Source organism: Nuphar pumila, chromosome 7 (genome assembly GCF_984573655.1).
Source record: "Nuphar pumila chromosome 7, dmNupPumi1.hap1.1, whole genome shotgun sequence".
Classification (NCBI taxonomy): Eukaryota; Viridiplantae; Streptophyta; class Magnoliopsida; order Nymphaeales; family Nymphaeaceae; genus Nuphar; species Nuphar pumila.
In genome coordinates this window covers 57,275,160-57,292,908 of record NC_143255.1, presented here as the reverse complement: position 1 = coordinate 57,292,908, position 17,749 = coordinate 57,275,160, and the positions used below count along the sequence as shown (strand labels likewise).

Genomic DNA, 17,749 nt, shown 5'->3' with positions numbered 1-17,749 from the left:
GGGGTTTAGGTTAAAATCCATCCCCGTGCGGGGATGAAGGTTTGGATTTTGAAACGGGGCGATGGTGAAGACCTTGCCCCCCACCCCCGCCCCGGTCCACTGCCATCCCTATACGGGGTAGTCGTTCTAGGACAGGCAAGTCAATTAAGCCAAACACAAGGAAAAAATCAAACAATCTTTAGATGGGAAGTTGAAACTGGGCGATTAATCGCGTCATCATGAGGATCTTTGAACGGGTCGGGGATCGCAAAAGCAAAGCGTGAGGGCCTGGTCCGGGGTTGTGTATTTCTGGCGGGACCCACCTTAGCGAAACCGTGGTTCAGGCCGCACGATTGGCGGACGGAGACAACCTCTTTAACTACGGTTAAATTCTTTCAATTTTTAAATTATTCAGGAAAAAAGGGAGCACATAATGAGCCACGACACGAGCACTATAAAAGCGTAGCGCCTTGCGCTCCTTCCGACTAGCCTTCTTGTTATTCGCCAACCCCTCTCTCTCTCTCTCTGAGAATACTCTTCCACACTGAGGCTGCGAAGTTGCAGAGGAGAACGAAGAACGCTAGATCATCTCTGCGTCCAACTGTCCTCTTTTGTTCCTCCCTACTTTGAGAAGCTTGCAGAGAGGAAGACAGATCGAGCACTCTGACTCGATTCTCCTCCTGTCTTTCCTCTTCTTCTCTTCTCCTTTTGAACTCGGAGACCCGAAAATCCTTGATCTCTCCACTCAAAATCCGGATTTTACGTGCTTTCCGAGCTTGGTGTAACCGGTTTCACGACGGGAAAACGCTTTGAAGCAAACGGAGATAGTGAGATTCTCGATCTTGGAGGCGGAGGAATAGCCCGAAGATCTCTCTCTGCTGATAAGCATAATCTTCCCTCTGCTTCTGTAACGTAGGAGATTCTGAATGATTTTTTTTTTAAGTAGATTGCTCCTTCCTTCACAAACTTGAGGTTTTCCTATACCAATCGTCAGAATTTTGCTTTTGTATGAGCTGAGTTTCTCGAGGTTCCGGTCCCTGATCACACATTTCCGGCCAAGATTCGTCTTTTCTTCCTAAATTTGGTACAAAATGAGCTAAAGTTCGTGATCACTGCTCGAATTTTCTATAAGAAACAACTCCCAGTAGTGGAAGAGAATTCACCGATTACAATAAAGGAAAAGAGACTTGAGTTCGTGTGATCCATCTGAATCCTTCCTTTTCGTTTTCTTTCAAAAAAGAAATCGTGATTCCGACACCAAAAATAGCTCGACAATGAGCTAAACTTTTCATATTCTCCATTTCCCTTCCGAATTCCAGCTCGAGACTCGTTCTCCTTTGAGAAAAGCTCTCAAAAGGAGAAGGAAAGAAAAGCAGAGAAGAAATATTACGATGGACAGCTTCGAGTTCGACACGATGAAGGCGGAGAAGGAGATAGCCATGAAAAGGTACAAAAAAACGCATTATGTTGCAAAGCTCTTCCGGTGCGTAGAGGTCTTCATCCTCCTCTTCTTCTTCTTCCCCTGGTTCTCCTACCACCTCCCCGCAGCCGCCAGGGTCTCTGGCGACTACCTTCGCCTCTTCCTCCACATCCTCGCTAGCCAGAAGTTCGTCTTCGTCATCGGTAACGCCATCGTCGCTACACTTCTTGTAAAATCCGGCCTTCTCAGCCGCCGTCATCTCTCCGGCGACCTCTACGACGAGTTCATCCGCAACAGCGAGCACACGCACGCGGCCCGCTCTTGGGAGAGGTGCGACGATCCGCCGTTGATACCGCCGCGCGCTGAGGAGGAGCGGGAGCAGGAGCAGGAGACGGTCTTCGAGGACAAGTCCGTGTGCGTTGTGGAGCGGGCCCGAGATCCGCATGAATACCGTATGAGCCTCTCGGAGAAGCAGGGAGCCGATGGAAGAAGCGGACAGGAGCTCCGGAGGACCGAGACGGAGAAGGTTTGGAGGGAGAGGAAGCCCCCCGTCTCGTCTTGGTCCTACGACGAGGCCTACGTCTCGGTGCTGAGCAACGAAGAGTTCCGACGCACCATCGAGACGTTCATTTCCAAGCAGATTCAATTCCGACGCCAAGAATCGTTGGCTCTGGTCGTTCAGAGCCAATGCAACCAGGACTAGCAAAACCCCTGCTCCCTGAACAATGAAGCAAAACTTCATTTGAAGTTGGTATTCTGCTTTAAGCCCTTTTATAAATAGGAACCACATATTTGTCTACATAATATATGAAGATGAAGAGAGTCGAAATGTCCTCTTTTGTTATTATTTTATTACTCTCAGTCTCTCCCTCTCTGTACTATTGGGATGTAAATGCTTCATGTTGAACACAATTTAGTAATTGGATCAGAGATTTTTCGGTTGAAACAGGGAATGCCAACTCAGTCTGAGGATCCTTCCCTTCACTCTGCAATTCTATCGTCACCCTTGTTTTCTCTCTTCCCCTTCTTAATTCTACGCATGATGAAATATTTTGGTTGATAGATTACTCAGGAGCGGACGAGAAAGAAACAGAACGAGCCCGTCTGGGGTTTCATGCGGAGACGAAATTGCTTTAAAGTGTGAGGATATTTTCGGCATTTGGAGGTATTCAATCAAACTTTTTTGGAACATGTGAGAGCGGTTTTCTTCTTGTTTTTTAGGGGAGCAAAGTGGATAGTGGTAAAGAGGTCGAGGGAACTCTTTCCTGGGAGCGGCTGACCCCTGTATTTTATGTGAAATATTAATTCTTATTCTTTTGTCTTTTTCCTAATTCTCTGCTTTTTAAGCCGCTGGGGAATAAACATATACCTGTTTTTGTTTTTTTACTTACATAAGTATGGAGAGAATAATTTTTTTATTGGAGAGTTGGAACATTCTTTCTCCTTCCTGTATTCTCTCATCGTTTTGAAATTATTTTTCGCCACAAGTCCCTTGGTGGTTTCTGTTCACACATTCAGAAAAAAAAAAACCACACTGTTTTCATGAGCTCGTTGTCCTGGGCGTTTAGTTGGGTCGGAGGTGTGACAACCAAATTAATGCCCGATATTTGGATTAGAATGATGGATCCAAATATTGGACATTTATTGGGTTTTTCTTTTATTACCAAAGAAAAAATTTTCAATGTCCAATCCTATCCCTTTTGCCTGGTCTGTGTTTCTTGGATCTAGTTGGGTTCCCGATCTGGCACTTCCCCATCTTATGGTCATGTTTGTCATAAGCTTGGTTTTGTTCCCTGCGTTTAGGCAAATTTCTAGATGTTGGCCATTTTCTGAATTTCTTGTTCTTGGTTGCTTCCTTGTGAGTTGTCCCATTCTGGCAGGTTCAGGATAGGAACGTGGTCACCTAGAGGAAGGGAATCGGGCTAATAAAAAATTAGAGCCTGGTTTCTTTTTTGTCGGGAAAAACTTTAACATCAAATAGACAAAAACAATTAACTTATTTATTTGTACAATACTAGCATCCTCTCTCTCTTTCTCTCTCCACAAGTAGACATCAATCTGGGTAATTGGATTGTAGATAAAATTGGGATAATGGTTTATGATTTGGGGATTGGCATCGGATTCCATTAAGATAGAAATCCAAGAGGGGAAGTGAATGGAGGATGCATAGTGCATTTAGAAGGGAATGGATTCTCTCCTTGCTGGCTGTGTTCCTTATCTTTATCAAGGAGTCCATGCAGACCCACAAGTCCCCAAAAGTCAAGTGTGTGGTGCTCTCTCTCTCTCTCTCATTAGATTTCTAAAATACTATAAATATGCATAATCTAATTAAGAGAACATGGCATTTTAACCAAACAAGATTCTCATGATCAAAGATAAAATTTAATATGAAATATATTTTTCAAAAATCAATCAAAGGCCAGGCGATAGCTGATCATCTAGTACACCTCCGAGTATATGAGAAAACATGGGTAAATAAAGATTTTTCTGATGAAAATATCTTATTTGTGGAATAAATAGAGCTGATTTGACAATTATATTTTGATGGATCTTGAAATATCAATGGATCCGAGATTGGGTTTGTTGTTATTACGCTGCCAGAAGATCCTGTGTGCGTTTAAATTGAATCTTTCATGCACCAACAATATAGCAGAATATGAAGCTTTGATCTAAAGGTTGATTGAATATTGCTAGCCAAAGAGCTCCAAGTTTGAGGTGGCTCAATGTTGGTATTCCTCCAAGTCACAGGAGTGAAAAAACAAACATGAAAATTTAACCTTTTTTGCTGATATGGTTTAAGAGTTGACAAAGAAATTTACTTTTAAAGTAACTAGTTTGTGAGGTTAGAATAGGCAGGTCAAAGTTGAGATGGGACCTTAGTAGCATGGTTCTTCTATTGGCTCGAATCATGCTCCCACTCCCTACGCCTTATTTATGAGAGGTTACTGTTTAAACATTGCCACTATCGCCCACAATTCTATCTACTTGTCCCCTGGAATATATTCTTCTCCTTTTTTATTTTCTCAGTCTGCAGTTTTACTTAATGTGTTGGTTTATCCATTTGTACATGAACCAAGAAAAGGAAAACTTATTCCGGAAAACATGCACTAAGAAAAAGGAATTTTTCTTTATTGCTGTCTGAATTTGATGAATTCTACTTTTTTTGTAGAAAGTGCAAAAAACGTATTCGCATCTTTATTTCAATTATGCATCTCATTTTTGTTTTATTCAAAAGACAAGCCCACAATCTTTAGTACCAAAAGTGACCCTTTGTCTTCACAAGAAATTTCTAGAAGACCTCCACTCCCTTGCTAAATCTTATTGGGTATTGCCATAGATGTTAATGATGGTTCATGGTGTGATTAAGGAGGCTTTTTCTTTCCACTTCCCAGTCATGGGAGGCTAAAGGGAGAAGTACCTTAAAAAAAAAAAGTATCGCCTGCCAATCCCAGCTATTATTACTCTTTAAAGGAACTAGCACAAAGGCTTTTTTTTTTTCCTTCATTTTCCTTTCAAGATTTTAATTCTACTTGCTGCACGCGGCAGGGGTCCCACCTTTTAATGGGTTTTGGTGCTTGGTTGTATAAGATGCTTAACTTATAGTTTTTTTTTTTCCAATGTTTGCTGCACATTTCCCTTTCGTGAGTGTCTGCTGTGTGCCTGTGTAGGGCCAGGGACAAGCTGCTCATGGCTCGACTGATGAAGAGCTCAACCAAACCTGTAAAATAGGTTTGCCAAGCCTAATATGAATAATATGTGTTCAGCTTGGCTCAGCTATTACGTGCTCATTAAGCAGTATTTAATATATATATATATATATATATATATATATATATATATATATATATATATATATATATATATATATATAAAACCCCTGCTGAAGCAAGGAAAAACCCCAGGTGAGGAGGTGAGGCCCCCACGACGACCTTGCCTTACGTGGCCCACCTCCAAAGATATATTGACATTACAAAATGCAGTGTGCAATAAAATGGTTTGAAGTATTGTATTCTAAAAAATAAACTTTGACGAAATCTTATGTGAGCTAAAAATTGAATATATATATATATATATATATATATATATATATATATATATATAAGAACGTCAAAATCTACAACCAATGATAATCGTTGGTGTTCTCAATCGAGCGACTTTTTCATGGATTAAACTTTACATATTGGATTGTATTGTTCATTTAGTGCGATACATGTTTTGGATTATGAATTTTCAATGTTTAGAGGTGTTTTTTAAAATGCTAAAAAACAACAGCCCACAATACGTTGCATTATAAAGTTTTAAATGCATTGTGAGCCATCGATTTTTCATGTTTTGAAAAACATTCATATATATTGTAAAACCTTCACATAAAGCATACACTGTAAAAAATTTGTGGATTAGCGACGACCTCAATCCGTCGCTAATTCATCGTCAATCCATCACTTAACAGTTTAGCGACAAATAACTTTTATCGCAAAATTGTAGTCGGTAATTAGCGATGGAAACTATCTATCGCAAGTTTCATCGCTAATTTGCGATGAATTAGCGAATGCCATAATTCGTCGTAAGGCCATCATTAATATGTAGAGATTTGGTTTGGCGACGAATTTTAATTCATTGTTATTGTAACGATGAAATTAGCGACGGATTAAAATTCATCGCAAAAACATTGGCCGATTCACTTTTGCGATGGATAAATATTTGTCTCTAATCCATCGCTAAATTAGACGCTGATACTAAATAGCGACGGATAATATCCGACGCTAATCCGTCGCAAACAATAAAAAAGATTTTAAAAAAATTGTTTAAAACATAAATATCGAGAAAAAAAGCTCATGATATAATTTATATTTCTTGTGTATAAAAAATAAAGTACACATAAAAAATACATATAAAAAGCAACTAAAATAATTTATCGATCCACTATAATCCTCGCCAAGTTCTAATTATTTACAAGTGAACATTTACAAAGATTTTCTTTTGAAACAATAAGAAGGTACAACAAATTTAACACATGAATCTAATCATCGCTGAGATTCTCTGTGTCATCTTCTTCATTGTCTCGATCTGCCCCTTCAGCTCCTATACGTTGATTATCTCCAGCATCCTACAAGAGAAAAAAAGGTTAGTATTGATAAATAAAATATAATAAAATAAATTATATGCAATGTACCTAAGTTAAGGCAATCAAAGTAACAAGAGTGAATTACATATAATCTAGCTAGCAATAAAGTGAAGGATATTAACAGAATTCAGATGTGTTCTAAGGCTAACATAATAAAATTCATAATGATTCAATCATGCAAATATGTGTTCTAATCATGCATATACTAGCTTGAAATCTAACGACATGAAACGAATCACATGAAACTTTCATACCTGAGAGGCACTTGCAGACGAAGTTTTCCTGTCCCGAAAAATGTTGTACAACTCATTACGGACAACATCAAAAATTATTTCATGTAAATAGTCACGCATTGTGTCCTTAACAAGCTGACAGACACCATCCCAAAAATTAGGCGGGTCAGTCGGATGCTTGGAGCTGATGCTGACGGGAGAAGTCTGAGAGCCGTGATTGGAGGAGGCAACGACTGGTGAGGTGTTCATAATAGTTCCATACTCGAACACACGACCCTTTTTGGGTTCATCTGTTGCAGTCACCCGTGCTGCAAGATCAAAAGGAGGATGTTGAGTGGAGTCATCTCCATATCGCTCTACCATCTGTTGCTTGTATGACTCCTAGAAAGTAATGATTACAATGTGGATTAGTAGTTAAGAATTATAATATTTATGATAACTTGTATATTATAATATTTATTAATACAATAAATACATATCGTTGTCGTTCTCGCCTTCTCAGATACGAACTCTTCCATGGTTTTACGTTTATGTGTTTCAACAAACACATCCTTGTATGGCACAATGTCTTTTTGTTTTGCTTCCTGCAAAGTTAAATGATAAAAATATTATTTAACAGGTATGCAACAATACTTATAAAATTAACAATATATATATTGATGAGTTACCATTTTCTTTAGGTAGCTCCCAAAAGTCCTAGATCCACCTGTGTATAGATGGGCATCGGGCATCTTTGCTCAGTTTTGTGCAGACTTCGCTGAGTGGTTTCAAAATTCGTGTCCGCCCACTTGTCGCACATTGCATTCCAAACACCTGACCTGATAGTAGGAAGGTCATGGCCCTTCCATTACAATGGATCATCTATCCCTCCAGATGCTTTTCTTGATGCAGTCTTTATATTGTACAACATGTCTGCAAATCGACTGACAACCACCTTCTATCACACTTTACTCAGGTCCTGCTCCTCCATCATAGTCGCGAAGCGATTCAAAGCCTATAAATAATTTCAAAAAGTTAGTAGACATGACTATAACAAAAAATTAAATATGAAACACATTAACTATGAGAAACGATTGTATACCATGAATGGAGACCACAATTTGTCCAACACCTCCTTCAGGTACTCTTTCTATTGAGCGACCGGTCCTGGTAGATGTTGAACTAGTGAACGCCTAATCTCTCATATTATCTCATGTGGTTCAAACCTCGCACTGCACATGAATTGATACACATTAACTATCAATATACAATATTTATAAGATAAGTATAGAATAAGTCAAAATGAAATACTTACAGTCAATTATCGATATACTCTATTTGAATGAGTCATCGCGTGTCAGACTGAGAAAACCATGCATCTAGCGTTGTCTCGTGACTTGTATGAATAGCTGGTGTAGGTGGGTCATGTGCAGGCAAATCATCATCTATAGAAAAATGAGTTAAAAATTCATACAATGCGCATTTAAACTAATCAAGTATACAATTAGTTAAATGATATACCTATCGAAGCAGCCCATGAAGATGAAGGCTGAGACTGGCTACCACTGAGTGCTCGACCACTGTAACCTCCACGAACCATATTTTAACAAATAAAAAATGTCATGCAATACATTCAAACATTGCAATACCTTCAAATCATTGTAATACATTTCAATACATTCAAATAATTCACATCAAATATTGCAATACATTAAAATATAAGTTATGACATTCCTTGCTAATCATGAATAACTTATCCTTAACTTGCAATACAATTTGATCAGTTATAAAACTCTATATCATCATGGATACATAATCAAATCGAAAATAACTTCATGCAAGACATTCAAATATTGCAATACATTCAAATCATTCAAGTCATTGCAATACATTTCAATACATTCAAATCATAACTCTATACCTATCGAAGATATATAATCAAATAAAAAATAACTTCATGCAATACATTCAAACATTGCAATACCTTCAAATCATTCAAGTTATTGAAATACATTTCAATATATTCAAATCATTCACATCAAATATTGCAATATATTAAAACATAAGATATGACATCACTTGCTAATCATGGATAACTTATCCTTAACTTGCAATACAATTTGATCGGTTACATAACTCTATATCATCATGGATTCATAATCAAATCGAAAATAACTTCATGCAAGACATTAAAACATTGCAATACATTCTCATTGCAATACATTTCAATACATTCAAATCATAACTCTATACCTATCGAAGATATATAATCAAATGAAAATTAACTTCATGCAATACATTCAAAAATTGCAATACATTCAAATCATTCAAATCATTCAAGTCATTTCAATACATTTTAATACATCCAAATCATAATTCTATACCTATCGAAGATACATAATCAAATCGAAATTAACTTCATGCAATATATTCAAACATTGCAATACATTCAAAACATTAAAAATATTAAAATCATTCACATCAAATAGAGGTATGTATTACAAGATGTATTTCACTAGCTCGAGAATTCTTACTCATCACTTATTTGACTTTCATATTCTTCTTTTTCTTCCTCCTCTTCTTCGTCATATTCTTCTTCTTCTTCATTGAGTGCCCATTCACTTGGTATATCATTTGGATTACATTCTTCCAGTATGTGCCATCGACCAATGGAGATATAACATGCATACCATGTGTGATATCGTGACCATAAGAGAAGTCATACATACCATCTGATTGATAGTAATCACTCTCTTCAGTTAACTTATCTTCCTATAACTGATCATACTCGGGGTATAGTTTAGACTTCACCTTGCAAACTGCCCACCATTCATTTCTATCTGACTTCCATGTACTCGAATATGAAGTATAGTAAACTTGTGCTTGCGAGGCTAATATGAATGGTTCATATGTTCCAAACCTTGATTTATATATCACCTCCACAATGCCTAAGGCTTTGTCGACTCTTGTTGTTGTGGGATCAAACCAATAACACTTAAATAAAGTTACCCTATTATTTATGCCTAAGTAAGTCAACTCTATTATTTCTTCTATAACATCGTAGTAGTCATGTTCATTTTCACCATAGCTGCTACCCTTGACGCACACGCCACTATTCATTGTTGACTTATTTACACTGTAATCTTTTGTATGTAATCGATAACCATTTATGATGTACCTGTTGTAACATTGCACAACTTTGGTCGAACCATTTTGTAAATCACATATTCCTTGATCTTTAACATCACCATGGCAGACCTACAAGCATAAACAATGACTGTGATCACGACCAATTAAGTAAGTTATTGTTGTTTACACGGAAAGAATGTATGTCATCGTCCTTACCAACTCTTTCAACCATGCCACAAACTTATTTTCACATTTTTTCTATACTTCTGTATCAGTGAGATGTGAAAGTTCTCTTCGCAACTCTAGATCAAATCGTCTGCACTTAACAAATACTTATATTATTGAACTATGTATGCACGTATAGAACTTAGTGTTACATATTAAGTATACTTACTCGATGTATGGGTCGATTGCTGAGCAATTAAAAATGATATAGATTTATGTTGCATTTTGCTCTCGATCTTCTAAGAGTCTTGACCGACAACTGCCAAAGACATGCTCAAGTGGTTGAAATATCGACAGTTTGTAAGCTATAATAAATTGTTCTTCATCATCATTACGAGGTGGGTATGTGTAACGTATTGGAATGTGAGGTTCAAAGTACATAGATGGAAAATTTGAAATCTCTTTTAAAGTGTACGCCTCACAAATAGAGCCATATACTCTTGCTTTATTCTGAACCTTTTTTTTGAGATCAAACATGCATTTGTCAACAATATACATCTCAGATTATAATAAATTTCTCAATAGCATTGAAGAGAAAAATACAAAAAAATATATACCTTTCAAATGGGTACATCCACCGATATTGCACAGGACCACCAACCCTGAGTTCATATGAAAAATATATGATCACATGTTCCATAACATCGAAAAATGTTGTCGAAAATATCTTCTCTAGCTGACAAATAGTAGTGACGATAGAATTCTCGAGATTTTTTACCTCAAATACTACGACTTTCGATGTGCACAATGTTCTAAAAAATCTACTCAACTCGGACAATACCTCTCATATAGGTTTGTCTAACATATCATGAAATGCTAGGGGTATCAACCGTTGCATAATGACATGACAATCATGGCTCTTCAACCCATATAATTGTCCCTAGTCTATCTTCACATCTCGAGCAATGTTAGAGACGTATCCATCTGGAAATCTCAATTGTCTCAACCATTGATATACCTGCTTTACTTAATCTGGTCCAAGCACGTACCTTGCCTTTGGTTTTAGTACTTTGCCATTGTACTCCTTGAGTTCCAGTTTTGGTATTTTACATATTACTTTTAAATCCATAGGGGCCTTCGGATTATCCTTCATTTTCTCTTTCACACTCATTACCGTATTGAACACATTATCAAACACATTTTTCTCTACATGCATCACATCCAAATTATGTCGTATCAATAAGGTCGGCCAATATGATAGTTCTCAAAATATAGATTTCTTTATCCAATTGTGATCCTTTCCAAATCCAAGGAAGGACATCAGGTTACGGGCATCTGTCAGTCTATATGAAAAGTATTGCACTCTTCTTAAAATCTCTATGCCATACAACCTTGTGGGTGAATCTTCCATTTCAGTTGTGCATGTTCGAAACACATTCCTTTATCGTCGGAACGGATGGTCACTGGGTAGAAATTGACGATGACAATCAAACCAGCATGACTTCCTTCCATGCATCAATCTAAAAGATTTTGTATCCTCCATGCAGTACAGATATGCCAACCTCCCATGTGTGCTTCAACCAAATTGAAAGTGTACTAGGATCGAGGCAACGAGCATTAGAGGGGGGGTGAATAGTGCTTTTAAAACTTTCTGCGGAATATTGAATGATTTTGCAAATCTCAAAGCAAACACACAAAGAACACAAGATTTTATCCTGGTTCGGTCAAACCCGACCTACATCCAGTCCCCAAGCAAAACCCGCTTGAAATTTTCTACTATCAACCTTATAAACTACAAGATCACACAGACCATAACCGGTCCCACTTTCAGTAACAATCCTACTGAAAGCAAACAACTCCTTTACACCAAGGAGTCCTTTTTACAGAAAAGAAATAACAACTTACAATACAACCTATGAGCCTTCCTTTTGAATGCAAATGAAATGCAATTGGCTTTTGAGGTTGTTGAAACACTCTACTCACGAATTCACTATCTCTCAAAGTGATTTGAGTGAAAAACTGAAGTGAAAATATCACGTGAGTGAGAAAATCAATACTTGACTGAATAAGAGTGAAAAGCAAGATTCAAATCGATTGAATTGTTGTTTTTGAGTGTAAAATGCACTCATATTTATAGTTAAAAGATTCCATACGTTGAGAGTATGAAAGGGTGTCAAAACGGTTCATTTCGAACGATCAAAACGTTTGAAAAATGAAAAGACACGCCTTTTTGAAGTTTCAGGAAAACGGCAAAATTAGTCGACTGAAACATCAGTTAGTCGACTAATAGTTAGTTATTAGTAGACTGACAGTTATCGTCGGTCGACTGATCTGTTAATCGAGCCGTTTGAAAATTTAAACTTTTGAAACTTAGTCGACTGGAGAAAAGTTAGTCGACTGATAATATCATCAGTAGACTGAAAAACCTTTTAGTCGACTGCTGCTAAAAACTTCTGAAAAACAAACATTCTGTTCGGTCGACTGATAAAAAGCATTAGTCGACTGCTGCTAAATTTTTCAGAAAACACATGTTCTGTTCAGTCGACTGATAAAACCATTAGTCGACTGCTGCTAATTTTCCAGAAAACAGACATTCTGTCCAGTCGACTGATAAAACCTTCGGTCGACTAATTTGACAAGAATGATTTTTTAGAAAATATGGCGCAAAAGGATTAGTCGACTGATAAGTCTATTGGTCGACTAATAAACATGAAAATTTAAGAAAAGAGTTTTCTAAAAAGATTTTCAAAAGAGTTTCTTTTAGAAAAGTTTTTCTAAAGACTTTTAAGGTGAAATGCAACCTAAATATGCACTCTAAGTAAGGCTCTTACAAGAATCTAAGACTTTTAATGAATTAAACATTTGCACACTAGTCTTCAAGGATTCTTCACCGAATTCTTCAATTTCTTCATAGCCTTAGCTGAAATGCAGTTGATTCTACTTGCTCATCATCAAAACCTTGTACTTGAAGTATCATGTATGGCTTCATTGTCGTAACAATCTCCCCCTTTTTGATGATGACAAACTTAATCAAAGATGAAGCATTTAGATGCATAGATGAAGATTTTACTCCCCCTATCAATATGCTGCAAAACATTAAAAGTTAGCACATTTAAAGCACATATATCACATATTGATTGGTTTGCATTTCCATTCATCATTTCTTCATGCATTTAGAAATACATTCATTCAAAGCTTTCTTTTTCTCTTAATTTTGCATTTCTCATGCAAGATCTCTTCTGTAATGTAATTGCTATCATCTTTTTCTCAAGATCTCCCTGCAATTTCAAAGTAATGCTATCTTTATCTTTTTCTACCCCTTTGTCAGAATAAAAAAGAGTAAGGGCAAAAATAGCATAAGCAGAAATAGAGATAAGTTTAAAATATTACAAACCATAAAGTATGTTTTTCAAAGATCAAAGATCAGAAAAGAGAGTTTAGCAAATCTTTAATTGCAGTTACATCCTTCTGAATTGAAGCAAGTTGTTGAGTCACATCTTCACGAAAGGTGTGTTGATGCAGCTCCAACGCTTCCAGTCTCTGCATAACTTCATCATGGTCTTGATTTGTCGAAAATTTCTTTCTTTTTGCATGAGATGAAGGTGTCGCAGAAGGTGAAGGTTCAGAAATAGATGGTTCATTAGGATCAGATGGTTCAGTTTGATCAACATTTAAGGGAGGCAGATATTTAATTTTCATTCTTTTAAAAATTGTTTGATCAAAGAACTCTTTTTGCTCAATGTTCTTTTCATTTGTTAAAGGAACTTTAAAATGTCTAAAAATACGGGTTAAAAGACAACCATAAGGAAGAAATGGTTTTTGTTTCCACAAGTTTGTAAAATACACATTGGCCTAGTTGACAGAAATATTTCCAAATAAAACATAAAGAGCCGTAGATAGATCTGTGGAATAATAATCAAAAGAACCAGTTTTGGGTAGAACATTGTGGGCAAGGATTCGTCCAGCAATGCGTGCACGAGTTTGAAGATTAGTATTTTTGAAAGGAGGGCAGTGAGGTGCTTCTGGAAGAAGAATTTGTTCAAAAACTCTTTCATCATTCATTTCAATAGTGTTGAAAAGAGTGTCTGAAGATGAAATTTCAAGAATTTCTCCAAGTAATTTCGAATCAAACTCGATTTCAACATCACGAACAAGACAAAATTCCAGTTTCATGATTCATTTGTAAATTTGTGTAAAACAAGTGAATGAGAAAAGGATAGTGAAGGGTATCTGCACAAGCATAAAAAAGATGTGAAATACCAGGAAATAATTCTCTTATTTTGTAACGAGAAAACAAGTGAAATAGAACATTTCGGCCTAGTAAAATAGGTAGTGCAGAAATTGATCCAAAAGTGTCATAGAGAAGAGGATTGCGAAGTAATCTTAGTGAAAAACCATGTCGTGAAGTAGGTGTAGGAGGAGGAGAACCTAAACCTTTTGCAGATGCAGACTTCGTGCGAGGCATGGTTATCAAAATGTCGGCTTCCAAATAACGTCCTGCAAGGGGAAAAAGCTTTCCGGCGTTCAAAAACAAAGGACGATGCGGTGGCTGACGGTGAGGAGAGGTCGGCCAAAAGGGGATTCCGACAATGCACTGTCACGGCAAGAGAGTTTCGGAGTGTTTTGAAGATGCGCCAGTCGCTGCAAGAGGATTCCGGCGTTTGAAGATCACGGCCAGAAGATTCCGGCGTCTCCCTGTTACGGTAAGAAAATCCCGGCGATGATGGAGTCGAACGGTACTCCGAGGGTTTTTCGGAAGTGAGAGAGGCAAGAGAGAAAGAGGGGTTTAAGGTTTAAGGGTTTCGAAAAGGTGCGAAAAAACAAAGTGAAACGATGCCTTCTTTAAAAAACGGGTTTTAAAAACAAATCCAAGGGGTGTCGGGTCCCTTCATTTAAGATTTAAAAAAAAAAATTTAGTCGACTAAAACTTTATCGGTCGACTAATAATGCGACTAATTCTAAAAATATCATCAGTCGACTAGAAATATATCGGTCGACTAATATGGTGCGATACTTTCCAAAATATAAAACATCAGTCGACTAGAATTTTATCGGTCGACTAATATAGTGCAATTTTGAGATTTTGTTCAAAAATCAGCATTTTTATAAATCCAAAAATGAGCAAATACCTAGTTCTTTCTTAATTCTCATAAAATCTTCATTTTTAGGAGGTTTAGTGAAGATATCGGCATGTTGTTCTTTAGTGAAAATAAAATTTAATGAAATATCTCCTTTTAACACATGATCTCTTAAAAAATGATGTCTAACTTCAATATGCTTAGTTCTTGAGTGCTGAATAGGATTTTTCGAAAGATTTATAGCACTAGTGTTATCACAATAAATAGTTGTTGTGGAGTAATTCAAACCAAAATCTTTTAAGGTCTGTTTCATCCAAAGTACTTGTGAACATGCTAAACTAGCCGCTATATATTCAGCTTCAGTTGTTGAGAGTGATACTGAATTTTGCTTTTTACTAAACCAAGAGACTAAGGAATTTCCCAAGAAATGACAAGTTCCACTAGTACTCTTGCGATCAGATTTACTTCCTGCAAAATCTGCATCACTATATGAAACTAAATCAAAGGAAGATGATTTTGGGTAAAACAAACCGAAATCTGAAGTATCTTTCAAATAACGAAGAATTTGTTTTACTGCAGTTAAATGAGATTCCTTTGGATAAGCTTGAAATCTTGCACACATACAAACACTAAACATAATATCAGGTCGACTAGCAGTTAAGTATAATAGAGATCCGATCATACCTCTGTAGAGCTTAGTATCTACACTTTTACCATTTTCATCTTTATCAAGAGAAGTAGTTGTACTCATAGGATTCCTTCTTGATTTCGATGAGTCCATCCCAAATCTCTTGAGAAGTTCTTTTGTATACTTAGCCTGATTGATGAAGATTCCTTCTTCAGTTTGCTTTATTTGAAGTCCAAGGAAGTAGTTTAATTCGCCCATCAAGCTCATTTCAAACTCTTCCTGCATAGCCTTAGCAAATTCTTTACAAAGAGAATCATTGGTAGAACCAAATATTATGTCATCAACATAAATTTGCACAATAAGAATATCTGAATTAAAATGTTTAATAAATAAAGTGGAGTCTACCCGACCAATGGAAAAAACAGATTGTTCTAGAAAATTTCGTAGTCTTTCATACCACGCTCTTGGTGCTTATTTGAGTCCATACAAAGCTCTTTTCAATTTGTAGACCTTTTCTGGATATTTCTCATTTTCAAAGCCTGGAGGTTGCTCTACATAAACTTCTTCATTGATGTGTCCATTTAAGAATGCACTCTTAACATCAATTTGATATAACTTGAAGTTCATGTAACTAGCAAAAGCAAGCATCATACGAATTGACTCTAATCGAGCCACTGGTGCATAGGTTTCATCAAAATCTATGCCTTCTTCTTGATTATAGCCTTGTGCCACTAGCCTTGCTTTGTTACGAATGACTTCACCATTTTCATCCAGCTTATTTCGGAAGACCCATCTTGTTCCAATTACTGGATGATCCTTTGGTCTATCAACTAGATCCCAAACAGCATTCCTAGTAAATTGGTTAAGTTCTTCAGACATGGCTAAAAGCCAAAATTCATCATCACATGCCTCATTGATATTCTTTGGTTCTAATTTAGATATGAAAGCAACGTTTGCAATATATTTTTCTAACTGCCTTCTAGTTTGGACACCACTCTTTATTTCACCAATAACTTGTTCATGTGGATGATTAGGAACTTCTTTCCAAACCGATTGAAGAGGAATATTTTCTTGAGAAGTACTCTCTATCAAGGGTTCTTCTTGAAGTATTGCTTCTTCTTCTTCGCTTAGAGGAATAACCTGCTCACAATTCTCATCAAATGCAACATGTAAAGATTCTTCAATACAAGATGTTCTTTTATTGAAAATACGATATGCTTTACTTCTAGAAGAATATCCAAGAAATATTGATTCATCTGATTTTGAATCAAACTTATCAAGATTATCTTTGGTATTTAACAAGAAATATTTACTACCAAAAATTTTGAAATATGAGATCTTTGGTATACGATCATAATACAATTCAAAACATGTTTTATGTAAAATTGGTCGAATAAGAACACGATTTAAGACATAACATGCTGTATTAATTGCTTCAGCCCAAAAATATTTTGGTAAAATTTTATCTTGAAGCATGGTTCTAGCACATTCTTGCAAAGTTCTATTCTTTCTTTCAACAACTCCATTTTGTGGAGCCGCTCTAGGAAAAGCAAAGTTGTGAGATATACCATGTAAATCACAAAACTTTAGAAAAGATTCATTTTCAAATTCACCACCATGATCACTACGAATTTTAATAATAGATGTAGATTTTTCATTTGTAATTCTTCTACAAAGTTTAGAAAATTCTTAAAAAGCATCATTTTTGCTTTTTAGAAAAATCACCCATGTAAACCGAGAATAATCATCTACTATAACAAAAGCATACTTGCTACCATTCAAACTTTGAATTCTAGATGGTCCAAATAGATCTAAATGTAAAAGTTCAAGAGGACGTTTTGTTGAAACTATATCTTTTGCTTTAAAAGAACTCTTGATTTGTTTACCCCTTTGACAAGCATCACATAAGTGATCTTTTTTATATGGTATTCTAGGTAGGCCTCTTACAAGATCATTCTTGGATAATTTTGAAATAATTTTAAAATTAACATGTCCAAGTCTTTTGTGCCATAA

At 36.4% G+C, this 17,749-nt stretch overlaps 1 protein-coding gene across 1 annotated transcript; it reads left to right on the top strand.

Moving 5' to 3' along the window:
* The first annotated feature begins 564 nt into the window (after positions 1 to 564).
* On the top strand, positions 565 to 2,339 carry LOC149832314 (uncharacterized). Its single transcript, XM_090012419.1, has one exon. The coding sequence runs from the start codon at positions 1,371 to 1,373 to the stop codon at positions 2,100 to 2,102; it is 732 nt and encodes a 243-aa protein (XP_089868545.1). The 5' UTR covers positions 565 to 1,370; the 3' UTR covers positions 2,103 to 2,339.
* The last annotated feature ends 15,410 nt before the right edge of the window (positions 2,340 to 17,749 follow it).

Bases quoted from the DNA above. Each gene is read 5' to 3' on its own strand.
- LOC149832314 (XM_090012419.1), top strand. From the start codon at position 1,371: ATGGACAGCTTCGAGTTCGACACGATGAAGGCGGAGAAGGAGATAGCC.